Source organism: Rhinopithecus bieti, unplaced genomic scaffold, assembly GCF_001698545.2.
Source record: "Rhinopithecus bieti isolate Rb0 unplaced genomic scaffold, ASM169854v2 scaffold_26710, whole genome shotgun sequence".
Lineage (NCBI taxonomy): Eukaryota > Metazoa > Chordata > Mammalia > Primates > Cercopithecidae > Rhinopithecus > Rhinopithecus bieti.
The window spans coordinates 114,659-140,809 of NW_016811906.1; the positions used below are offsets into that span (position 1 = coordinate 114,659).

The window sequence follows — 26,151 nt, forward strand, 5'->3', positions numbered from 1 at the left end:
TTTTTTTTTTTTTTTACCCATCAATTCATCATTTATATCATGTATAACTCCCCAATGCAATCCCTCCCTCCTCCCCCCTCCCCCCGATGGATGTATTATTTAATGAATAAATACTTTTTAATTAAAAATGATCAGTTCTAATTTTGAACACAGTAAGTAATAGATAGAACCTGCATAAACCAGAGAAGGGGCCCAAAAACCAGTTTGAGAATTGGTAATTTATGGAGTACTTATCACCATTTGCTGGGCACTTTCATAAATGATTTGTTGTCAGGATTGTTGTAAGACTAACACGAGAGAATTGAGGCTCAGAGAAAATGAAGCTGAACCAAGATTTATTTATTATTTTATTTTCTCAACACTTGAACTGCATTTTTTATATTTTTCTTTGAAACAAAAAAGTACTTCTGAAATGAACCTTTCTGCCTGCATAGAAATACTACAAGTATTTAAGGTATTAAAGAAATTTGGCACAGCACGGTGGTTCACGCCTGTAATCTTAGCACTTTGGGAGGCCTAGGTGGGGGGATCACTTGAGTTCAGGAGTTCGAGACCACCCTAGCCAACATGGTGAAACCCTGTCTCTACTAAAAATACAAACATTAGCTGGGCATGGTGGCACATGCCTGTAATCGCAGCTACTCAGAGGCTAAGGCAGGAGAATCGCTTGAACCCATGAGGCAGAGGTTGCAGTGAGCCAAGATTGTGCGACTGCACTCTAGCTTGGGAGACAGAGTGAGACTGTCTCAAAAGAAAAAAGAAAAGAAATCTAATGGAGTTTTGGGGGGCAGAGATTAGAGTTCCTGATAACAGCTTTTGCTTCCTTATTTTCTTACTGAGGTTTTTTGTTTTATTTTGTTGTTGTTTTAAATCCTAGACCTCAGTCTCATAATCACTGTAGGATTACCAAGGGAAGGGTGTTTTATGGTTTGTTTTTTTTTTCCCCGACACAGAGTCTTGCTCTGTTGCCCGGGCTGGAGTGCAGTGGCGCTATCTCGGCTCACTACAAGCTCCACCTCCCGGGTTCACACCATTCTCCTGCCTCAGCCTCCTGAGTAGATGGGACTACAGGCCCCCGCCACTACACCGGTTAATTTTTTGTATTTTTAGTAGAGACGGGGTTTCACTGTGTTAGCTATGATGGTCTCGATCTCCTGCCCTCGTGATCCGCCTGCCTCGGCCTCCCAAAGTGCTGAGATTACAGGCATGAGCCACTGTGCCCGGCCTTTTTTTTTTTTTTAAATCCTAGACCTCACCCTTATAATCACTGTAGGATTACCACCGTGAGGGTAAAACAGTGCATTGAGTTGACATTATGTAATGTTAAAATTGAGTTTTTTAAATGATGTGGAGCTTTTGGGTCTATTTGTTTATTTGATACTGCTACAAGTTTGTTACCCTGAGTAATTGAAACCTGCCTTTAGCAAGGGTAAATATGTTCACTTGAGAAATGAGTGTTGTCTTGAAACAATGTAAATTAAAACTAAACAAAATTAAATTCGTTTTCTTGGGAAATGTTCATATATTTCCTGGAAGCTTCTTTGAAATTAGTAAACATTATTAAAAAGATTCAAGGAAGTGAATGCACACTCAAGTTTGACCCTATAATTCAGAATGTCTAGTTTTTTAAGTATCAGTTATTCTTAATTTCCATCCTTCTAGTAATTGAAATACCTGTGGAATGAAGAGAAAAAAATTAAAGCTAAGCCATCTTGTCCAATGTAATTCCACTAGAACTCTAAGACTCTAAAGCTTAGAGCTACATCTATATTTTCAAGCACGTCTACTTTAAGAAGAAAGTTTTGAGGAAACAAAGTTTTGATATACCTTTCCTTTTAAATAGATGAAGAACTTCCTGATTACATTATGGTGATGGTGGCCAACAAGAAAAGTCAGGACCAAATGACAGAGGATCTGTCCCTGTTTCTAGGGAACAACACAATTCGATTCACCGTATGGTATGTTTCTGAATTTTTGAGCCTCAGACCAAAGTTTGGCACAAGCTTGAGTTGATATTCTGTCCAAAGAGAGGTTCTTGACAGTTGAGTTAAGTTCACTTTGGAGAGGCAGTTTGTGAGTGATGAGGGCACAGCCTCTGTATTAGTCCGTTTTCACTCTGCTATGAAGAAATACCCAAGACTGGGTAATTTCTAAAAGAAAGAGATTTAATTGACTCAAAGTTCCACATGGCTGGGGAGGCCCCAGGAAACTTACAATCATGGTGGAAGGGGAAGCAAGCGCCTTCTTCACAAGTTGGCAGGAAAGAGAAGAGTGAAGGAGGAACTTCCAGAGACTTACATAAAATCATCAGATCTCGTGAAAACTCACTGTCTCTTGAGAACTTGGGAACTCACTGTCTCATGAGAACTCACTGTCATGAGAACATCATGGGGGAAACCACCCCCATGATCCAGTCACCTCCCTCCCTTGACAGGTGGGGATTATAATTCAATATAAGATTTGGGTGGGGACACAGAGCCAAACATTATCAGCCTCTGAAGCCAGACAGCCAAATTTGAATCCTGGCCCTGTGTCTTGCCTTGATTTTTCTAGCTATAAAATGGGAATAGTACAATCACTTGCTTTATAAAATTATTTTGAGGATCAGATGGGCTAATATGTGTAAAGTACTTATAGGTGTCCCTAGCTCATTTCCCTAAGGAATTTTTAGTGTATGTTGGCTGTACTTACTATGTTTCTTTTGTAAAGTTCTATATCTTTTTTTTGAGACAAGGTATTGTTCTGTCACCCAGGCTAGAGCACAGTAGTACAATCACAGCTCCCTGCAGCCTCGATCTCCTGATCTCAAATGATCGTCCCATTGCAGTACCCTCCCTCCTGCACTCCCATGCCTGGCTAGTTTGTAAATTTTTTGTTGAGGCAGGGTCTTAGTATGTTGACCTGGATAATCTTGAACTCCTGGGCTCAAGCAGTCCTCCCGCCTTGGTCTTCAGAAGTCTTGGGGTTATAGGTGTGAGCCACCGCCACCTGGCCAGCTTCTGTATCTTATAGTTCCTTTTCCCGCACTAAAATCAGTTACAGATGTTTTTTTGAACTGGGTTGGCTTCTTATATTGCCTTTTACAATGAGTTACCTTTTATAGGGCAAGGTTTTCTGTTTCTCACTTTTCTGTTTCTAACTTTTTTAGCTTTTTATTAAACTCACACCTTCATTTTGAGTAATAATTATAGTGTAATGTTATAGCATATTTTGAGATTATAAGTTTTTTTAAGTTTGGAATTTTAAAATAGGCAACTTTGCTTTTATACATAAATTACTGTTATATGCCTTTAGTTGAGAATACTGACTAGAAGAGTAAGATTCAACTTAAGATGCTAGGTCCTGGTACCAGGTTTGAGGTAAAGTGAAGATGAGGGCTGCAGGATAATGCTGTAGCTGAGAATAGACATAAGAAATACTTTATGAGGCCCCTCAGACTAGGAACTACCAGTTACCGTGAAAGGTGATGATGTAGCAAAAGTTAAGTAAGCAAGTGGCCTGCTAAATTTGAATGGCAAGAGGAGACACTAAGTGGAGAGATGAGCCTGGTTAAGTTCTTGCCTTTATACCAAAGGTTGTCTTCAAGGTGTTTTTGCCCCAGTGGGCAACTGTATGCTTATCAATCTTGAAATTCTGCACAGAATTCTCTGGGTTTACACATTGCACAAATTTGAAGAACGTTGTATAGTGGTCATCAGTTGTTATGATACACACACTGCTGCCGCACTGTGGGTGACCCAACCCATTTGTTACAATTTGTCCCCAGAGGTTATTCCCTCCCAGTCCCCTGCAAAAAAAGATTTTGGGGCTTTTGACTGGGGAAATTACCATTATTGTGAGTACTATTTTTTTTTCTAAAGTCCAGCCAATCTAAGATGGAAGATTGACCGAGTAGATCCTTTTCTCCAATAACTTGATGGAATACTTTAGACAGATTTTTAAAACAGACTACTAAGTGAATTTAAAACCAAATTAATTCAACATTCTCATCTGGCCATAAATTCAGTTCTTTAACATGTACTGATGCAAAGGGTGATGTCCCCACTTTGGCACTTTGCTTTTTTGTTTGTTTGTTTTGTTTTTTGTTGAGACGGAGTCTCGCTCTGTCACCCAGGCTGGAGTGCAGTGGCCGAATCTCAGCTCACTGCAAGCTCTGCCTCCCGGGTTTACGCCATTCTCCTGCCTCAGCCTCCTAAGTAGCTGGGACTACAGGCGCCCGCCACCTCGCCCAGCTAGTTTTTTTGTATTTTTTTAGTAGAGACGGGGTTTCACTGTGTTAGCCAGGATGGTCTCAATCTCCTGACCTCGTGATCCACCTGTCTTGGCCTCCCAAAGTGCTGGGATTACAGGCTTGAGCCACCGCGCCCGGCCGGCACTTTGCTTTCTTAAGTTAGTGTTAACACCAGCCCCAAACAGATTATTGTGATTGTTTGGAGGCTTGAAGTAATTGTGTCCATGGGGACAGTAGCATGTGACTAGGGTTCTCATTGAAACATTATGAGATTTCTGGAATTTTGGGGGAGGTACTGGGAAGGGATGTAAGGCAAATTACCTCATTTATAACTACCAAAACAGGTTATGTTACAAGCAAGATTACAGCCTTACAGCATCAGTTTTGAAAGTAATAGAGTGAAATGATATAGCATATTTTGAGATAACTTTTTTTAAGCTCTCAGAATTAAGTTGTCCAAGAAGCCATCTAATTTAAGCAGTTAATATAAGCTGCTTAAATGGTTGTAATAATAAGCAATATTACATGTTTATGATACTTGTTTTACTGAAAGCTACAGTAAATCTTTAGTACTTAGAAAACAGGGTGATAGCCGGGCGCGGTGGCTCAAGCCTGTAATCCCAGCACTTTGGGAGGCTGAGACGGGCGGATCACGAGGTCAGGAGATCGAGACCATCCTGGCTAACGCGATGAAACCCCGTCTCTACTGAAAAATACAAAAAAAAAAACTATCTGGGCGAGGTGGCGGGCGCCTGTAGTCCCAGCTACTCGGGAGGCTGAGGCAGGAGAATGGCGTAAACCCGGACAGCGGAGCTTGTAGTGAGCTGAGATCCAGCTACTGCACTCCGGCCTGGGCGACAGAGCGAGACTCCGTCTCAAAAAAAAAAAAGAAAACGGTGACATACTTTGTAGACTAAGACTCTGGTCAGATGATATTCTTTCCCATATTTTTGCGGAGGCTAGATGTTGAAAACAGTGAAGAAAAAATATATAATTTTTTATTGCTTTCTGTAGGATTTATACAAATCCTTTTTTTAAAAATGTGAAATTTGAAAGTTAATTTTAATACAATTTATTCACTAAATACAGCTTATCAGTATTTATCTCGGCTGGGTGCGGTGGCTTATGCCTGTAATCTCAACACTTTGGGAGGCCGAGGCAGGTGGTTCTCTCGAGTCCAGGACTTCAAGACCAGCCTGGACAACATGGTGAAACCCCGTCTCTATTTAAAATAATAAAATATTTTAAAATTAAAAAAAAAATCTCTGAATATAATGTCATAAATTTAGAGTGACGATTGAATTGAAATCTTAATGGAGGCTTTATTGTTTTTTGTTTTTTTCTCAGGCTTCATGGTGTATTAGATAAACTTCGCTCTGTTACAACTGGTAAGATTCATAACTTTTTTAAATTTCTGCTTGCTATGGCATATGATTTGTTTCTTTCTAAAGTCATTTATAGTCATTTACAGTGGTTCATTTGAACTTTTTTAGAAAGCACATATTTTTATGAACTTAAGACCAGTTAATATAATTCAAAGATATTTAAGTGTAGGAGGGGGAGTAGTGCACTTTATCAGAAGGAAATAATTACATATGTGTGCAGAGATTTAGCCTCAAGGATATTTCAGTATTTTATAATTGAAAACAATTCAAAAGTTCAGTAATAATAAACGAAATTGTTATATTACCATGTATGGAATAATATTCAACTGTTGAAAATAATGTTGTGGAAGAATAACATGAGAGTATATACACATAAGATACATGTTTTCAAAAATGTGTATATATGCTCTTCCCCCCAAAATCACCTTTGAGATAATTGGTGATTTTATTTATATTTTAAATTGTTCTGCAATAAACACGTATTGCTTTTGAATTGGTGATGAGGAAGGAAAAGACTTAAAGTAATAAAAATAGATGACTGGGCAGGGTGGCTCGCACCTGTAATCCCAGCATTTTGGGAGGCCAAGATGGGCGGATCATGAGCTCAGGAGATCGAGACCATCCTGGCCAACCAACATGGTGAAACTCCGTCTCTACTAAAAATACAAAAATTAGCTGGGCGTCATGGTGCGTGCCTGTAATCCCAGCTACCCAGGAGGCTGAGGCAGGAGAATCGCTTGAACCAGGGATTTGGAGGTGGCAATGAGCCGAGAACACACCACTGCACTCCAGCCTGGCGACAGAGCGAGAGTCTATCTCCAAAATAAATAAATAAAAATAAAAAGAATAGATTAAAAGGACTGTATTTTTCTTTTCAGAACCCTCTAGTCTAAAGTCTTCTGATACCAACATCTTTGATAGTAACGTGCCTTCAAACAAGAGCAGTTTCAGTCGGGGAGATGAGAGGAGGCATGAAGCTGCAGTGCCACCACTTGCCATTCCTAGCACGAGACCTGAAAAAAGAGATTCCAGAGTTTCTACGAGTTCACAGGAGTCAAAAACCACTAATGTCAGGTAAGAGTCCGGTGTAGACCTGCTATGGGCAGGTGGCTTTGTGTATGTGACATTTTATTAGTTTTGTATCTTTCAGTTTGCTGTTCTCAGCAATTTTAGGAACAGTGAAGTGATCATGAGCAGTTTTTTGAATAAAATAATGGATAAGATCTAAGTATGATTATCTTTGATCACAAATTTAGTAAATCAAAGTTTAAAGAAAGTACAATTTCAAAGTAGTTTTGAATGGAATACCTAAAGGGAGTATCCTCAGTTTTTTCCTTGAAATTTTTCAAGTAAGCATTCTTTAAAGATTTGGAGATAATTGCCCTAATTTGGTTGTAATACATTTTGTTGTTCTTTTAAATAGGCAGACTTATGATGATGGAGCTGCAACCCGACTAATGTCAACAGTGAAGCCTTTGAGGGAGCCAGCACCCTCTGAAGATGTGATTGATATTAAGCCAGAACCAGATGATCTCATTGATGAAGACCTCAACTTTGTGCAGGAGAATCCCTTATCTCAGAAAAAACCTACAGTGACACTTACATATGGTTCTTCTCGCCCTTCTATTGAAATTTATCGACCACCTGCAAGTAGAAATGCAGATAGTGGTGTTCATTTAAACAGGTTGCAATTTCAGCAGCAGCAAAATAGTATTCATGCTGCCAAGCAGCTTGATATGCAGAATAGTTGGGTATATGAAACAGGACGTTTGTGTGAACCAGAAGTGCTTAACAGCTTAGAAGAAACGTATAGTCCGTTCTTTAGAAACAACTCGGAGAAAATGAGTATGGAGGTTTGTATGTACTTTTAAATTCTGGCTTATTAGGCTAAAATTCAGCAGTTCTTGATACTAAATAATATATGAAGTTACTAAACACATATTCCAAGTTTATTTTATTTTAGTTTAGTTTTTGAGAAGGAGTTTCGCTCTTGTGGCCCAGGCTGGCGTGTGATGGCGCAATCTCAGCTCACTGCAACCTCCGCCTCCTGGGCTAAAGCGATTCTCCTACCTCAGCCTCCCGAGTAGCTGGGATTACTCGCCACCACGCCTGGCTAATTTTTTATATTTTTAATAGAAATGGGTTTCACCATGTTGACCAGGCTGGTCTTGAAATCCTGACCTTGTGATCCACCTGCCTGGGCCTCCCAAAGTGTTGGGATTACAGACATGAGCCACGGCGCCCAGCCCCAAGTTTATTTTTAAATTGTTTTATCTGCTGTTTCTCATGATATACCAGATTTTCCTCTCCATGGCTTGCTCCTAGAGTTCTTGTATATCACATCTGTATACCTTTTTGGGATTTCCAGCATTTGAGATAGCTTTAATCTTAAATTAATTTGGGGGGGGTTTCAGATCAATTTTAGATTGTTCATGGTGATTGCTAGTAAGCAACCAATTAACCCTGTTTTATTAGTTTCCTCAGTAGCACTGTATGCAGCTGTTAATAAAATAAAGTTCTAATTTTTGTTTTAGCTAAAGGTTGACTGGTAGGGATAATGTTTTTATATATATTATTTATTTATTTGTTTATTTTGATATGGTGTCTCACTCTGTTGGCCAGGCTGCAGTGCAGTGGCGTGATCTTGGCTCACTGCATCCTGCACTCTTGGGTTCAAGTGATTCTTCTGCCTCAGCCTCCTGAGTAGCTGGGATTACAGGCACATGCTACCATGCTCAGCTAATTTTTGTGTTTTTAGTAGAGACGGGGTTTCACCATATTGGCCAGGTTGGTCTCGAAATCCTAACCTTGTGATCCGCCCATGATGGCCTTCCAAAGTACTAGGATTACAAATGTGAGCCCCCACGCCTGTCCTCATATTTATATTGTTATACAAAACCAAGAAATACTCTGAATTTCTCATATTACTGTGTACTATTTTTTTCTTAAAATGGAAACATTTTGTAGTAGAACTTTTGTTATTTTCTGAAGTTAGGTAAGCATAAATTTTATCTGATTGCAGGATGAAAACTTTCGGAAGAGAAAGTTGCCTGTGGTAAGTTCAGTTGTTAAAGTGAAAAAGTTCAATCATGATGGAGAAGAGGAGGAAGAAGATGATGATTATGGGTCTCGAACAGGAAGCATCTCCAGCAGTGTGTCTGTGCCAGCAAAGCCTGAAAGGAGGTACCTTGAACGTGGCTATAAATTCAGCTTTAACTGCCTTGGTGGAGTCTTCTGATTTCTTGAAGAGAATGATCTCGAAAATAATTTTTGTTTGTTTTTTGAGACGGAGCCTCGCTCTGTCAACCAGGCTGGAGTGCAGTGGCACGATCTTGGCTCACTGCAACCTCTGCTTCCCAGGTTCAAATGATTCTCCAGATTCAGCCTGCTGAATGGCTGGGATCATGGGTGCGCACCACCACGACCAGCTAATTTTTGTATTTTTAGTAGAGATGGTGTTTCACCACGTTGGACCAGGCAGGTCTCGAACTCCTGACCTCAGGTGATCTGCCCTCCTTGGCCTCCCAAAGTGTTGGAATTACAGGCGTGAGCCACCGCACCTGGCATACATATTTAATGTAATACCACGTAAGACTTTTTCATTGGATTTTGAGAAACACATTAATGAGAGAAATTGCTTAACATTGGAGAGGATTGCAAAGAATATTGACTAATATGATGGTGGAGTGAGGGGGAACAATGTCAATTAAGATTCAAATTTATTATTTAAAAAAACTAAAAGGGGCCTAGGCATGGCAGCTCATGCCTGTACCTAGCACTTTGCAAGGCTGAGGCAGGAGGATTGCTTGAGACCAGGAGTTTGAGACTAGCCTAAGCAATGCAATGAGTCTTTGTCTGTACAAAAATAAAATAAATTACCTGGTCATTTTGGCAGGCACCTGTAGTCCTAGACTGGATAGGCTGATGTGGAAGGATTGCTTGAGCCTAGAAGTTTAAGGCTGCAGTGGCACTACCCTCCAGCCTGCGTGAGAGAGTAAAACTCTGTCTCGAAAAAAATAGCAGGTTCCAATGTAGTTGACGTTTTCTAAAAACTGCAGCTAGTCTATGAAACCTAGAGAAGGTTGTGGTAAAGGCATAATAGATGGGTGACCTGTGGAGAACTGAAATTTAAAGTTTAATAAAAATACCTTTCTTAACTCTTTTAGACCTTCTCTTCCACCTTCTAAACAAGCTAACAAGAATCTGATTTTGAAGGCTATCTCTGAAGCTCAAGAATCCGTAACAAAAACAACTAACTACTCTACAGGTAATTTAAATGTATTATGTTTACACTTGATAAGACATTTCTGTAATTCTTGAGTAAGCTGAAAACGATTGCTTCTTAAATTGTGGTGAAATAAAGGTGCCTGTCAGATGTCAAGACCAAGATGAGGTTCCCCTATAGAAGAATGGCTTTAAAAGGAGATTGACAGGTTTGAGAAACTTTGCAAACTGTTAATGGACTATAGTTTTTCAAGCACCGTATAATGCCTTTTATGCTCTTTTCAGTGTTTGTAAAATATATAGGACGTAAACATTTTGAAGAGAATTTTGATGAAATGGGACTTTCATGTTAGTAGCATTAGATTCAACATTAGATATGAATTTATGATGTATAAATGGGAGTACAATTGGATAATAATAGGCGGCTGAAGTTATAATTTGTGAAACAGTAGTTTATAAACAAGGTTGGTTTCTTCCCTTTTGGTGGAACTCATTAATAGAATATAAGGCAGAGAACTGACTCTTTTGTGATGTTCCTGCTCCAATTGTAATGAAAGTACTAAATCATTTTATGAGAGAATATAAAAGTATTACATGTTTTCAAAACAGGAGATGAATCAGCTGTAAGCTGGTCTTACGGGAAGCTGATTCTGAAATGTAGACAATTGAGTGTCATTTTGTGTTGTCATTAAATTCTGTACTCTGTGGCAGACCTGTTGTAGCCAATGTGTAAATTTGTGTTAACAAGCTGATGGTGATGAGCTACCCTAAAAAGATGTAAGTTTTGCTGTGGATTTAATGGATGTACTTACAGCATTGCCCTGCTTGTCCACTCTCTCTTGCTTCTCTTTTTGTGACCCCATTCCTAAAGTGAGGTAAACTGTAGCCATCAGTTTTTTTGTTTGTTTTCTTTTTTTGAGGCGGAGTCTTGCTCCGTTGCCCAGGCTGGAGTGCAGTGGTGTGATCTTGGCTCACTGCATCCTCTGCCTCCTGGGTCCAAGTGATCCTCCTGCCTCAGCCTCTCAAGTAGCTGGGACTACAGGCGCCCACCAACTTGCCAGGCTAGTTTTTTTGTATTTTTAGTAGAGATGGGGTTCCTCCATGTTGGCCAGGCTGGTCTCGTACCCCTGACCTCAGGTGATCACCTGACTTGGCCTCCCAAAATGCTGGGATTACAGGCGTGAGCCGCCGTGCCTGGCACCATCAGTTTTTGATCCTGATACTTGCCTGTCCTCTTGGTTCTCCTCATCCCTAATTTAACCCTGAACACTAAATTCAACAGGTTTTTGCATATAGAATAAGGATTATCAGGCAGATGCCCACTCTTGACCTAATGGTATATCTACATTTCATTTCCTGATCTGTCAGCAATATTAATTGTCTAGAATGATGAGAAGTTTAGAGAATTTCCATGGCTTTGAAAATTTCTTTCTTTACCTAGGTTATCTAAATTACAATTTGAAACTGATATAAGATCATGAAGCTAAGCTTAAACCGCGTTTTGTTGAAAATGAATACATATGTACTGTATTGTGTTCATGGCATGTGGTTGTATGGACATTGTTTACACATGTTTGGATAAATAGGTCAGGTATCTATCTCAGTAATGTAAGAAAAAATGAATGGTATCTATGCATTGAACTCCTCATATATATGTTCTTTTCTTTTTTTTGGAGACAGAGTCTCACTCTGTTGCCCAGGCTGGAGTGCACAGTGGCGCAGTCTTGGCTCACTGCAACCTCCGCCTTCTGGGTTTAAGCAATTCTTCTCCGTCAGTCTCCTGAGTAGTTGGGATTACAGGTGTGTGCCACCACGCCTGGCTAATGTTTGTATTTTTAGTAGAAATGAGGTTTTACCATGTTGGCCAGGCTGGTCTCAAACTCCTGACCTCAAGTGATCCACCCGCCTTGCCTCCCAAAGTGCTGAGATTACAGGCATGAGCCACTGCACCCAGCCCAAACTCCTTGTATGTTCTAAACCAAAGGAGGCGTTTATGTTTAATATGACATAGTCACTGTCGAGTTTTGATGTATTACTGCATTTGTATTTCTATCTTTTTTGCTTTTATGTGAAAGTCCCACAGAAACAGACCCTTCCAGTTGCTCCCAGAACTCGAACTTCTCAAGAAGAATTGCTAGCAGAAGTGGTCCAGGGACAAAGTAGGACCCCCAGAATAAGTCCCCCCATTAAAGAAGAGGAAACAAAAGGAGAATCTGTAGAAAAAAATCAAGGTAATAACTTAAATGATGTTTCACTCTTTACTACAGTTTTTTCATGAGGCATTGAATATTTTCCAGTGGATTTTTATGAAATGTTACACTTTGAAAAAAGTGATGATTAAGCCCAGAAATAGAATGAGAAGGATACCATGAGGAATGTTCATACCAACACTTTCCAGAAACTTTTTTTTTTTTTAAAGAGGTAGAGTGTTGCTGTGTTGCCCAGGCAGGCTTCAAACTCCTGAGCTCAAGCAGTCCTTCTCCCTCAGCATCCTTAGTAGCTGGAAGTGTGTACAAGTATGTGCCACTGCACCCAGCCTTTTCTAGAAATTTTGAAAGTCTTTTGTTGTGGAAATTTTTAATTTTCTCAAAACATTAAGCCTTAGTTATTATCAGAATTTTGCAGGTCTTTAGATAGCTCCTTCTTAAAGGTATATTTATTTCTGTATTCTTTCTTTTCCTCTTTTTGTTGATCCTACCCGTTTACCTGAACTTGAAATGTTAGTTATCTTTAAATCTCCCCTCTCTTAAGCATCCTGTTTCTGACCTCCCATATGTGTCCCAGCAACCCTAATTTATCCCCTCATGCCTAACATACTTCAATTTGCTTCCAGCTCTTTTTTTTTTTTTGCTTTTTTCTCAGCTTTCTCCCCCAATTCCTGTACAATCTTTTGAATTTGAAAGTGTGTCTCTCATCTTCTAAAATGAAAGTGTCTCCCACCGCCGCCTCATTGCCCAGAACTAACACTGTTAGTTTGAACTTCTGGTGTCTCTGTTATCTGACCCCTGGGCCTGCACAGCCCTTCTCCACGACTCTTCAAACCTTTTGTTTCGTCTGTCATCAAGAAGGATTCTTGTTTCTTCTGTTTCTTTTTCTACAAAGATTTGAATTTTAAAACCCCACCAAAAAAACCTATGTGCTTATTATGTTACTTCTCACATACTTCTCAAGAACCTTCGAATATATTTTTTCATTTCTCCAAAACTGTTCTTTAAATTGTTCCAGGTTTCATGAAACCTTATGATTTCAACATTGTCAGTTCTGTATTTGTCTCCTCATTATGCCTCTTTAAAAATTTTTTACTGTATTGTATAGTTTGCTGTGACAGCGTTATGTGCTGTTCTGATAAATGATAGGCCTGAGGACAAGACCTGTTTGGCACCCAAATGGCAAATAGGTACCAGTTGGAAAATGTGAATGGGCCAAATTGAGAAGAGTAGCTGAAACTGAGGAGGGATTTTGCACAGTGCAGTGACAGATGAGGCTGACCTAAAAGGGCTGCAGTGGTCTACTCCCTATGGAGTCTGTAATGTGTTGCACTAACGTTTTTTTCAAAGACAGTACTCTACATGAGAGTCTTGGAGTGGAATCAAATGGAGCAGGGAAACAGACAGTAGAGAAAAGGAAAGAATGTCAGATAAAAATAGAGGAAAACAATAGGAAATCTCAAAGCAAGGTGCCATATTTTTTAACATCACAAAATCAGCAGAAGGAGGTTGTGGATTCTGAAGTTAGAATAGCTATCCAAAGCAAACTTTCCCCTAAAATGAACAACAGAAAAGTATCAATGTCCTGTGCCAAATTAAAAGATAAAAGGGAATAAAAGACAAAATAGCACTGTTTCAGTGAAAGCATGCTGAAAGGTATACCAAAAAGAAATACAATTTCAAAGTGAGCTAGAAGACATTATTTAAATAATACAAGACAAAACCAAGAAAAACATAAAACAGAAAAACTTTGAGGCTGGGTGCAGTGGCTCGTGCCTGTAATCTCAACACTTTGGCAGGCTGAGGCAGGAGGATCACTTGAGACTAGCCTGGGCAGCATAGCAAAACCGTGTCTCTACAAAAAAATGAAAATATCAGCTGGGTGAGGTATACACCTGTAGTCCTCTCTCCTTGGGAGGCTGAGGTGGGAGGATTGCTGAAGCCCAGGAGGCTGAGGTTGCAGTGAGCCACGATCATACCATTGCCCTCCAGGGAGACTGAGGTGGGAGGATTACTGAAGCCCAGGAGGCTGAGGTTGCAGTGAGCCACCATCATACCGTTGCCCTCCAGGGAGGCTGAAGTGGGAGGATTGGTGGAACAGGAGGCTGAGGTTGCAGTGAGCCATGATCATGCCATTGCCATCCAGTTTGGGTGATAGAGTGAAACCCTGTCTCAAAATAAATGAAGACTAAATTAGAAAGAACTCAAGAATTGGTGTGTCTTAATAAGATGAAACATCATGCATGTAATCCCAGCAATTTGGGAGGCCAAGGCAGGGGATCACTTGAGGCCAGTTCAATATCAACCAGGGCAACATAGCAAGACCTTATGGCTCCAGAAAATAGTAATTTAAAAATAAGTAAAGTAAAACATCTTCAGAGAAATTGAAGATAAAAGACAAGAACATTTTAAAAGTCTAAAAGAAAGGGCTCATGAGAAAGTGGCAAATATTGAATATAGGCAATAGAAATACAGTGTATTTATAATAGGAATCTCCAAAGAAGCAATATTCAGAGGAACAGAACAAGCGTTAACTGTCTTTCAAGAAAACTTTCCTGAAGTGAAAACATATTTGAAATTGTTGTCTGAAAAATTGCACAGTATACCTGAGAATATTTACCCAGAACCATAACACTAAGATGTATTATATAATTAATGAAATTTTAAAAAGAAAAAAAATCATTTGGACATTTAAGCAAAAGGGGCACATGACTTAGAAGAAAAAGAAAGATTATCATCAGACTTTTCAGCAGCATCACTTTTGTGCCGGAAGAAAATGGACTAGATATTTAAGATACTCCAGAAAAGAAAATGTGAGCCAAGAATTTAATGTCCAGCAAAAGTGACCTTTAGAAGTGATCCGGCACCAACTGTTATCTATATGCAGAAATTCAGAGACTGCTATTCCCATGAACTTTTCTTTTTTTTTTTGAGACGGAGTCTCGCCCTGTCACCCAGGCTGGAGTGCTGTGGCCGGATCTCAGCTCACTGCAAGCTCTGCCTCCCGGGTTCACGCCATTCTCCTGCCTCAGCCTCCCGGGTAGCTGGGACTACAGGCGCCGCCTCCTCGCCCGGCTAGTTTTTTTTTTTGTAGTTTTAGTAGAGACGGGGTTTCACCGTGTTAGCCAGGATGGTCTCGATCTCCTGACCTCGTGATCCGCCCGTCTCGGCCTCCCAAAGTGCTGGGATTACAGGCTTGAGCCACTGCGCCCAGCCTCCCATGAACTTTTCTTAGGGGATCTAATGGAGGATGAGCGTCAGACAAGTAAAAGCCTGTTGTCCTGAATTTACATTGGAAATTTTTTGGAATGCACATTGTATTTTATATATAAATATATTTTTTTCTAGTTCTGTCTACTGGAAGGGCATAGAAACATCCGTCAACCCTTAGCATCATCCGTAGTTCCCAGATTGTGGTCTTGGAATACTTCCTATTTAAAAAACTAGGCTTCTTGGGCCAGGTGCGGTGGCTCACGCTTGCAATCCCAGCATTTTGGGAAGCCAAGGTGGGCGGATCACCTGAGGTCAGGAGTTCAAAACCAGCTTGGCCAGCATGGTGAAACCCCATCTCTACTAAAAATACAAAAAAATTAGCTAGGTGTTGTGGTGTGCACCTGTAATCCCAGCTACTCAGGAGGCTGAGGCAGGAGAATCGCTTGGACCCGGGAGGTGGAGGTTGCAGTGAGCAGAGATTGTGCCACTGTACTCCAGCCTGGGCAACAGAGTGAGATTCCATCTCAGTCAATCAATCAGTCAATCAATCGGCTTCTTGAGAAATGTCTTTTTCCAGGTCTGGAGCAGGAAATGTTAACATGATCCTGGAATGGCTCAACATCCCAGATAGCAAAGAAGCTGTCAATGAATGGTAGATCATGTCCAAATGATGCAGGAGCCAACTTAGATTTCCCTTGGCCAAAAATGGAATTATTTGAGATTCAGTAGGTGTAAAAATCGCAGTGGATTAGCCGGGCGCGGTGGCTCAAGCCTGTAATCCCAGCACTTTGGGAGGCCGAGACGGGCGGATCACGAGGTCAGGAGATCGAGACCATCCTGGCTAATACGGTGAAACCCTGTCTCTACTAAAAAATACAAAAAACTAGCCGGGCAAGGTGGCGAACGCCTGTAGTCCCAGCTACTCGGGAGGCTGAGGCAGGAGAATGGCGTAAACCCGGGAGGCGGGGCTTGCAGTGAGCTGAGATCCAGTCACTGCACTCCAGCCCGGGGGACGACAGAGCGAGACTCCGTCTCAAAAAAAAAAAAAAAAAAAAATCGCAGTGGATTAAAGCCCATTTAAATCCACAATTTCATAATGACATTTTTAAAAAGTAAGCCCTAACTAGTCACCTTTTGGAAGATAGTAGATACTCATTCATTGTCTTGAAAACTGGGTAAATAATTGAACATTTATGCTGTCCTTTCTGTAAGAATGATACCACTGGGTAACCCCATAGGACGGGAGTTGGCATCTGTTGGAACCAAACCATGTCTATTCATGTATGTATTGTCCATGGCTACTTTCATACTACAACCTTAGTTGAATAGTTGCAATGGACCATATAGCTTACATAGCCTAAAATAGCCTAAAAGATTTGCCAACCTCTGATACAGTAGATGAGAGAAACATTTTCTTTTAAAATGATTTCAGCTAATAAGAGAACAAGATGGTAGAATTAGAGTTTTGCTTTTAAGAGTGAAAACCAGTTGTTTTGTGCCTCTTGATACAAAAGAACAGAACTTTAATCTTGCCAAAAATGTAAACCTAAGTCATCAAGCTTCCAGTCCAGCAGTCAGTTTGCAAGAAGTTACAGAGGCCAGAGGAGTATGTTGGTTGAGCTTCACCATGAGTGTGCATCTGGAAAAATAGTCTGGGACACTATGGGTCGTATAGCCGGAGAATTTGAGATTAAAAGGCAAATCAAAGGAAAATAAAAGGAGCAGGATTAAACCAGTGGCTAGGGATACCCAGTATGTGTGAAATTGTAAAGAATCTCTAGGCGTTAATATAAAAGGCGCATAGTGGTTGCTTTTGAAGAGGACTGATAAAGATGGAGCACACAGAGGCTTCTGGGGTGGCAGGTGACGTTCTCTCTTTTGACCTGGATGGTAGTCAGAAGGGTGTTTTGCCTTATAAAAATTCATTAAGCTATATGTTTGTGTGGTTTTTTATATTGTGTTTTAAAAAGGGATAATTGAAATGGTGTCAGGTACCTTTGCTGATGAGGACTTTGGTATTACTAGATGTATTCACAAGTGTGAAGTGATACTGCAAGCAACTGTTATCTGTTAACGTGGTTACTCACTGTTGTATAGTAAAATCTGGGGCAGGTTTTTAAAATATAAACTTGCACATATATTGGCATAAGTTATTGATAGCTTTTTTTTTCTTCTTTTGTTTGAGCAGATAGCATTCTCTCTTTTCTCTGGTGTCTTTATTTTTACTAGCGTATCCACCTCATAATATGTGTACTTTTTCCTTTTTGTCTTGCCATCAGTCTGACTTGAAGTATATTTTGCCCGTCTTCTCAAAGACTTAACAGCAATTATTCTGGCTGGCTTTATTGATTTTTTTTTTTTTTTTTTTTTTGGTGTTTTGTTTTCTATTGCATTGACCTCTGCTTTTTTTTTTTTTTTTTTTTTTTTTTTTAAGAGGCGAGGTCTCATTGTTGCCTAGGCTAGAGTACAGTGGCACAATTGTAGCTCACTACAACCTCAAACACCTGGGCTCAAGTGATCCTCCCGCCTCAGGGACCATACGCACACGCCACCATGCCCAGCTAATGTTTAAGTTTTTTTGTAAAGATGGAGTCTCACTCTGTTGCCCAGGCTGGTCCTGAACCCCTGAGCTCAAGCAGTCCTCTTGCCTCAGCCTCCCAAAGTGCTTGGTTTACGGGTGTGAGCCACTGCACCTGGCCCGACTTCTCTTTTAATTTATCCTTCCATATTTTAAAAATTATTTACCTCAGCCTGTCTTCTTCTCAAATGTAGGCACTTAAGCTGTAAATTTTTCTTGATGTGCCATGTTTACTACGTATGACAGGTTTTAATTCATCATGTTTTCATTATCAGAGTGTCTTTAATTTCCATTTTAATTTTCATCATTGGCCCATGCATTATTTGAAAGTGTGTCTTCTATACAGTATTTGGAAGTGGTGTGTGTTTTTGTCTTTTAATCCTTTTTATTATATATACCTGACTTAATTACATTGTGGCTAGATAATGTAATTTTACAATGCATAGTTTTGAAACTTGTTAACACTTGCTTAGTGCATAATCAAGTTTATGCATCTTCCACATGCATTTTGGAAGAAAGTAGACTAATTGTTGGATTGGGAATTTTACGTTTATTCAGTAGATAAAGCTCTACTGTTAACATTATTCAAATCTTGACCTTGCTGAGTTTTTGTGCTGCTTGACTTTCCACTTGAGAAAGGGTGTTGAAATTGACCAATATGATGACAGATTTATCTTAATTTCTCTTGTACTTACATATTTTGCTTTATTTTAGGCTGTTATATACTAATAGTAGGTACATACATATTTAAATTTGTTTTATCTTCTCTGCAAATTGAATCCCTTATCTTGATTTATGACCCTCTGCAGCAAAAGATGTTTTTATCTTAAAGTCAGTTTTGCCTGATATTAATAAAGCCATTTAATTGTATTTGCTTTATATATCTGGTTTCCCTGCGTTTGTTTTCAGTCTTCTCTCTCATGCTTTAGGAATATACAGTTGATCCTTGAACTGCACAAGTTTGAACTCTGTGTATCCACTCATACACTTATATGTGGATTTTTGAAAATAAATATATTGGAAATATTTTTTGAGATATGTGGCAATTTGAAAAAACTTGCAGATAAACTGTACAGCCTAGAAATATTGACAAAATTAAGAAAAATTTAGGTATGTCATGAACACATAAAATACGTGTAACTACTAGACTATTTTAACATTTACTGTCATAAAACATACACAAATATATTATGAAAAGTTTAATTTATCAAAATATATGCACACAAACACAGACTTTACATGATACCACTTGTAGTTGAGAGAAGTGTAAGCAAACATAAAGATGCAGTAATAGCTACGTAAGATTTACTGTAGTGCATACTGTGCTACTGTAATAATTTTATCATTATCTCCTGTTGCTTTATGGTGAGCTAAGGTGTTTTGAGTGTCCACTTAAAATGCTGCGTGATGCTAACCATCTCGGCACGAGCAGTTCAGCTCTCCAGTAAATTGTGAATTGCAGTAAAAGGTGATCTTGCGGTTCTTGCATATTTTTCATCATGTTTAGTGCAATACTGTAAACCTTCAATAACACCAGGGGACCCATAGTGAAGTGCTACTAGTGATGCTGGACGTGCTCCCAAGAAGTAGAGAAAAGTCATGACATTACAAGAAAAAGTTTAATTCTCAATGTACCAAAGATACATATTACAACTGTGACTGCAGTTATTCACCGTTTCAAAATAAATGAATTTAACATAAGGACCATGGTAAAAAAAAAAAAAAAAAAGAAGAAGAGGAAGAAAAAGAAAAAAATTTATGAAGCTGTAATTGCAGCTATGTTGGCAACAGTAGTAGTTAAATGTTCGGAAAGTCAAAAACGTTGTATGTGGATTTTCAACTGTTGCGGGGGTTGGTTCCCTTAGCCCTCATGTTGTTTAAGAGTCAACTATATATTATATCTTAAATATCATGAAGCTAGATTTTGTTTTCTAGTCTAATCTGAGTTTGCCTTTTATTGGAGAGTTTAGACCAGTGACATTTATTATAGTTACTGGTATAGTTGGATTACTTTCTGTCATCATTTCTGATTCGTATTTGCCTGCTTTTCTATTTTTTCTCATCTTTTTTAAGATTCATTAATTACTGTTATTGTTGACAACCCTAACACTGGTTTTATAATTTTAAACTAGTTCACTATTTAAACCTTCCATTTCTGTTCTTTTTTTTTTTTTTTTTTTGAGACAGAGTCTCGCTCTGTCGCCAGGCTGGAGTGCAGTGGCACGATCTCGGCTCACTGCAATCTCCGACTCCCTGGTTCAAGTGATTCTCCTGCCTCAGCCTCCCAAGTAGCTGGGATTACAAGCGCCCACCACCATGCCCAGCTAATTTTTGTATTTTTAATAGAGATGAGGTTTCACTGTGTTGGCCAGGTTGGTCTTGATCTCCTGACCTTTTGATCCCCTGACCTCGTGATCTGCCCACTTCAGCCTCCCGAAGTGTTGGGATTACAGGTGTGAGCCACCACGCTGGGCTTCATTTCTCTTCTTTTAGTGATTACCAGTGAAATTTTACCATGCAGATTTAGTATTCTAAAAGTTAATGTCCTGACCCCATTCTCAAAACAGTAAAAGGACTTTTGAATACCTTTGAAGAGCTTCAGTCTTTACCCTCCTAATTTGTTTTCAGTGTTTCAATTTGATCTTTTTTAAAATGCACAAGTTGTACAGCATTCTTGTAATTTTTTCCAGGCAATGTTTTTTCAGGTTTACCTCCTGTTTATCATTTTCCTTATTCTTAACATCTCTGAATATTATTTAGGTATCATTATTTTCCAATATTTTGAAGTATTTTTGAAGTATTTTTTTGGAAGTTTCACTGGAATGTGTCTCTTAGCAATATATTTTCCAAGAGTCTATTCACTTGTGAGTGTTTTATTTCTTTGCATTCTTGTGCAGTAGTTTTGCTGGATACCCAAATCTAGGTTAACAGTTATTTGCTCTCCACACCTTATATGTATTATTATCCCATTGTCTTCTGCTTTCCATTGTTGAGTGGACTTCCGTCATTCTAATTGTCTGTCGTTCCTTTGTAGGTGATCTGTCCTTTCTCTCTGGCTGCTTTCAAGATCTTCTCTTTGTCTTTGATGTTCTGCAGTTTCACTACGATGTGTCTAGGCGTGGATTTCCTTTTATTTTTCCTGTTTGGTATAATGTATGGAAAAATCCGATATATTTGAAATAAAATACTTTACATTATGAAATACATTCTCATAGAAAATCTGGAAAAAGAAAGCATATCAATGTAATATCTCCTGATAGATGAGAAAATAATCAAATAGTATAAAAGATTAAAATAAAAGCAACATTCCTTGCTTCATTCTTCTCTATACTAGTCCGACTCTGCAGAATCCCCCACTTTTAAATGCTTCTGTTTCTCCATGTTGTGATAAGATGCTTTATACTGTTTCCTCATTGACCAACTATAGATAGTATCTGTTGATTTCTTGCTATATGTCAGGATCTAGCCCAGTTATACTTTTCCCTTGCTTCCAAGCGCATACAGCAAAATTAGTTTTAAAATTCATTTATTGGTTACTTTGGTAATTTTAAGTAGTACACCTAAATATTTCTTGTATGGTTATATTTCAGTATATTTAGTATATTTTGACTTCTGAAAGATATAGACATTTATGTTATCCTTCAATTCCTTTTTTGTTTGTTTGTTTGTTTTATTTGGAGGTAGTCTCACTTTGTCGCCCAGGCTGGAATGCAGTGGCGCAATCCTGGCTCACTGCTACCTCTGCCTCCCGGGTTTAAGTGATTCTCCTGCCTCAGCCTCCTGAGTAGCTTGGGACTACAGGCACACCCTACCAGGCCTGGATTTTTTAAATACAATTTTTAGTAGAGATGGGGTCTCACCATCTTGCCCAGGCTGGTCTCGAACTCCTGAGCTCAGGCAGTCCTCCCATCTCGGCCTCCCAAAGTGCTGGGATTACAGGCCACCGTGCCAGGCCCCTCTTTCAAATCTTATATTTTTTTTCTTGCCACCACCTACATTCTGTCCTGCCTCCACCTTCTGAATTGTCACCTGTACTTTTATATTGTCAAAGCTGATCAAATTTACATTTTGTTCCCTACTTTAGTTAAGACTTAGTAGATTGACTCTAAGAGTTCAGAAACAGTAAGCATTTACACTATTAAGACTATTTGGGCATGGTTGGTGGCTCACACCTGTAATCCCAGCACTTTAGGAGGCTGGGGTGGGAGGTTTGCTTGAGCCTAGGAATTTGAGTCCAGCGTGGGCAACATAGCGAGACCCTCATCTATATATATATATTTTTTTTTTTAATTAGCTGGGTGTGACGATGTGCACCTGTAGTCGTGGCTACTCCGGAGGATTGCTTGAGCCCAGGAGTTCGAGGTTACAGTGCGCTGTGATTGTGCCAGCCTGGGTGACAGACCAAGACCCTGTCTCTAAAAATAAAGTTTTAAAGACTATATAAATATTACAAGGCCAAATTTACGTTCTGTTTCTTGTACAGTTTTGTGTAGGGACTCTCTAGAGTTTCTTTTTTTAATTTTTGCCCTCTCATACAGTTTTTTATTTCACGTAGGTTCTTCTTTTTTCCCTCCTTGCATTGCCTACCTGTACTGTAGCCTAAAAATCTATCACTCTGTGCTTTGAAATCTTTGGCTTTCCCACTTGTTCTTAGGTACCTTCCTCCTGGAACCTCTCTCCTCCTTTTCTCACCTGACTGCTTGTTCTAGGCCTGCTCTAGGCCTGCTCAAGGCCATCATCCCAGGACGCCCTCCTCCCCTGAATCAGCTCTGCAATTCCTGAATTCCATTTTGTTTTCTCAGTACATTTCTGCATTTCGTAATCATGTCACAAAGAAACTCATTAAGAAAGTATGGAAGGTAGATTTTCTGAGTGCTTGGAAATCTGAAGCTATCCTTGTACTTGTTTGATACTTTGACTAGGTACAGAATTCTAAGTTGAAGTCATTTTTTGCAAAACTTTGGAGGCACAATTACATTATCTTGAGGCTTCAGTGTTTATGCTGAGAACTTGGTTGCCCATCTTATTCCATTGTGTAATACCTGGGAATTTTTTCTCTGGGAATTTTTTTTTTTCTATGTTCCTGGTATGGTTGTCTGAAATTTCACTGTGGTATGTCTAGATGCTAGTTAGGTACATTAGGTACCCTTTTAATTTGAAAATTCTCTTCAGTGTGAGAAATTCTCTTGCATTTGTTTGTTTTAAAATTTACTGTCCTTGTCTTCATTGTTCTCTTGTGGAAATTCTGTTAGTTGGATGATAAGCCCCTTCTTTGATCTGTCAGTTGTGTAACTTTTCTGTCTTCATTTTTGACTTGATCTTGTTGGTCTACTCTTGAATGCTTCCTTGACTTTAGTCTCCTGACTGAACATTTTTAAAATGTAGGCAAGCATATTTTTTAATTTCCACAAACTTTTTCTTGTTCTGTTTTTCATGGTATCTTATTTTGTGGAAACAGTATCATCTCAACTGTCTGAAGATCCTAATTAGAGGGATTTTTTTTTCTTTTCAAGGAATTCACTCTTGTCTCCAAATTAATGGAGTCAGAGTCAGATTTTATGCTTTTTTTCTTACTCTTTCATATATGGGAGTTTTTCAAAAACGTCTGCAGATAGTGATTCCTAGTTTGAGGAAAGGCTTACCTGGAATTGTGCTGTGGGCTGAGCTTTTCTGCAGGCAGGTTTCGCTTTAAGTGAAGCAGACAAGGAGCTGCAATTGGCCTTGCAGTTGTAGAGGAATTTTTTGGGGGGAGCAGGTTGGTATGCTTACACTCCCACTAGTTGTCTATTAAAAATATTAAAATTTTGTCTTTTAAATGTCTGTCTCTGGCAATACCATTCACAAGCCTTCTTCTCTGCCTTACATCCTCCTCGGTTTTTACTCATTGCTGCAATCTCTCACAGTTGGATGGCCCTTTGTTTCATCCAGATTCATCTCTGCACTGTGACTTTGACATTTTTATGTCTCCAGCCTGGACCTTGCCCTGAATTCCTAATTTCTGTCCAACCACTTTATATTTCTTATTGGATGTATAATCATTTCAAACTTGTCCAAAACTCAACTACGAATTTTCCTCTCCAGTCTTGTTCTTCCTGCAGTCTTCCTCATTTCAGTTTAGTGCTGCCTTCATCTTTCCAATTTCTGAGACAGTCCTGTTGCCATTCTTTCTTTTCCTCTCCTTCTTTCTTTCCTTTCCTCTCTACCTCTGTCTCCCTCCTTCTCTTGTTGCACCTGTCAGCCTCTACCTCCAGATTTATGGAATTCACCACTGTTTATCACTTCTGCCTCTACCACCCGTCAAAGTCACTGTCTGGCTGGGCGTGTTGGCTCATGCCTATAATCCCAGCACTGTGGGAGGCCGAGGCGGGTGGATCATATGAGGTTAGGTGTTTGAGACCAGCCTGGCCGGCATAGTGAAACCCCGTCTCTACTAAAAATACAAATATAAGCTGGGCATGATGGCACGTGCCTGTAGTCCCAACTACTCAGGAGGCTGGGGTACAAGAATCGCTTGAACCCAGGAGGTAGAGGTTACATTACAGTGAGCTGAGATCACGCCACTGCATTCCAGCCTTGGTGACACAGTGACACTCTGTCGCAAAAAAAAAAAAAAAAAACCAAGTCACTGTCTGTGATTTGCCTTGGTTACTTGATTATTGGAATAGTGTGTTCTTACAAGGTGTGTCAGCTTTCAAACTTGCCTTCCTTCAGTCCGTCCCACATAGCAGCAGCACTGATCCTTTAAACTGTAAATTAGATCATGCTACTCTGCAGCGTAGAACCCCCCAGGGGCTCCCTGTCGCACTGCAAGTCAAAGTCTTTTGCCTTCTCATCACCCACCTCCCTCCCTCTACTCTGGCTCCCTGTCCTTGCTGCTCCTCCTGCGTACTGGCCTGCTTGTCCTTCAGGACATTTGAAGAGCTGCACATCTCAGATGTTTTTGCCCTGTCCTGAGAATGTTTACTTTGGATGTTCTCATATCTCATCCATGTGTCATCTTCGAGGCCTCCTCCGGCCCCGTCCCCATTCTCCCTCTTTTCTAAAGCTTTATTTTTCCCCGTAACGTTTGTCACCATCAAATATATATTTTATGTTTTCGTGGTTTAGGTATTTTTATCTGGACTTAGGTCTTTATGTTTTAACATGAAATGTTTTCTCTTAACATGTATCTATTTGGGGGTCTTGAGAGCTATCTCCTTCCCCATCTCAACAGAATCCGTGCTTTTTGAGCAGGGATTTATGTGTTTGTTCTGTGTGGCTGTTACTGAGTGCCCAGAGCAGTGTCTGGCATATAGTAGTAGGAGCTCAGTCAGTGTTTGTTGTCTGAGTAAATGTCACTCCTGCCTTGCATCTAACCTGCAGTTTTCACAGGGGCTCATTTGTGGTTTTGCCTGCTGTGCTTTACAGCCAGTATTTGTCCCTATATTTTCTATTACCCGGATATTGTTGATATCTCATCTGCTGTGATCACCTTGTAACCCCCATCTCTAAATTAGTGATCTCCATCACATTTTTGACCTGAAATGTTTGTACAGTAGTCATTTTTAAGTATGTATACCAATATATGTATTTTACTTGTGTACACATGCTATATTGGTATGAATATTAGAAAACATAAGAATAGAAATCTGCCGGGCACGGTGGCTCAAGCCTGTAATCCCTGCAAGTTGAGAGGCTGAGGCGGGCAGATCACCAGGTCAGGAGTTCAAGACCAGCCTGGCCAACATGGTGAAACCCCGTCTCTACTAAAAATACAAAAATTAGCCGGGTGTGGTGGTGGTGGGTGCCTGTAATCCCAGCTACTTGGGAGGCTGAGGCAGGAGAATTGCTTGAACCCAGGAGGCGGAGGTTGCAGTCAGTGATCCGAGATTGTGTCACTCCACTGTAGCCTGAGCGACAGGGCAAGACTCCATATCAGAAAAAAATAAAATAAAATAAAATAAAAATAAAAAGAATAGAAACCCAAAGATCATAGGGTAGAGATGTAGATATTAAGTTCTTTGATTCACTTTTATGGACTCTTCAGAAGGAGAGATGATAATTGTATATGCCTGATACATTGTGTTGGACTGGAAGCACTGTGAAAGATTCTGAGTCAAGGGGAGATTTTATATTCAGAGAAAATGGAAAATCCCCCTGCTTTCCTCGGAGGGAGGCACTGCACTTAGAAGTTTGATGTGTATTGGTGTCATCTTCTAGGCATTTCTTATATCTGTGAACATGTGCATCCTTTGTATATAAAGTGGAATTATATGTTTACTTATGCACACATACAAATGTACATATAAAGTAGGAATTACACCACACACAGTT

At 39.7% G+C, this 26,151-nt stretch overlaps 1 protein-coding gene across 11 annotated transcripts in view; it reads left to right on the forward strand.

Moving 5' to 3' along the window:
• Positions 1 to 26,151, forward strand: part of ZC3H14 (zinc finger CCCH-type containing 14) — a 50,761-nt gene that overhangs the window by 3,833 nt on the left and 20,777 nt on the right. For 9 of the 11 annotated variants that reach the window (XM_017895365.1, XM_017895367.1, XM_017895366.1 and 6 more), the window contains exons 3-9: positions 1,844 to 1,958; positions 5,579 to 5,619; positions 6,495 to 6,690; positions 7,040 to 7,469; positions 8,639 to 8,799; positions 9,783 to 9,883; positions 11,916 to 12,071. In XM_017895365.1, coding sequence (XP_017750854.1) covers positions 1,844 to 1,958; positions 5,579 to 5,619; positions 6,495 to 6,690; positions 7,040 to 7,469; positions 8,639 to 8,799; positions 9,783 to 9,883; positions 11,916 to 12,071 — 1,200 coding nt within the window. The remainder of the gene's footprint in view (positions 1 to 1,843; positions 1,959 to 5,578; positions 5,620 to 6,494; positions 6,691 to 7,039; positions 7,470 to 8,638; positions 8,800 to 9,782; positions 9,884 to 11,915; positions 12,072 to 26,151) is intronic. The other 2 variants (XM_017895375.1, XM_017895370.1) reach the window with 1 other exon arrangement.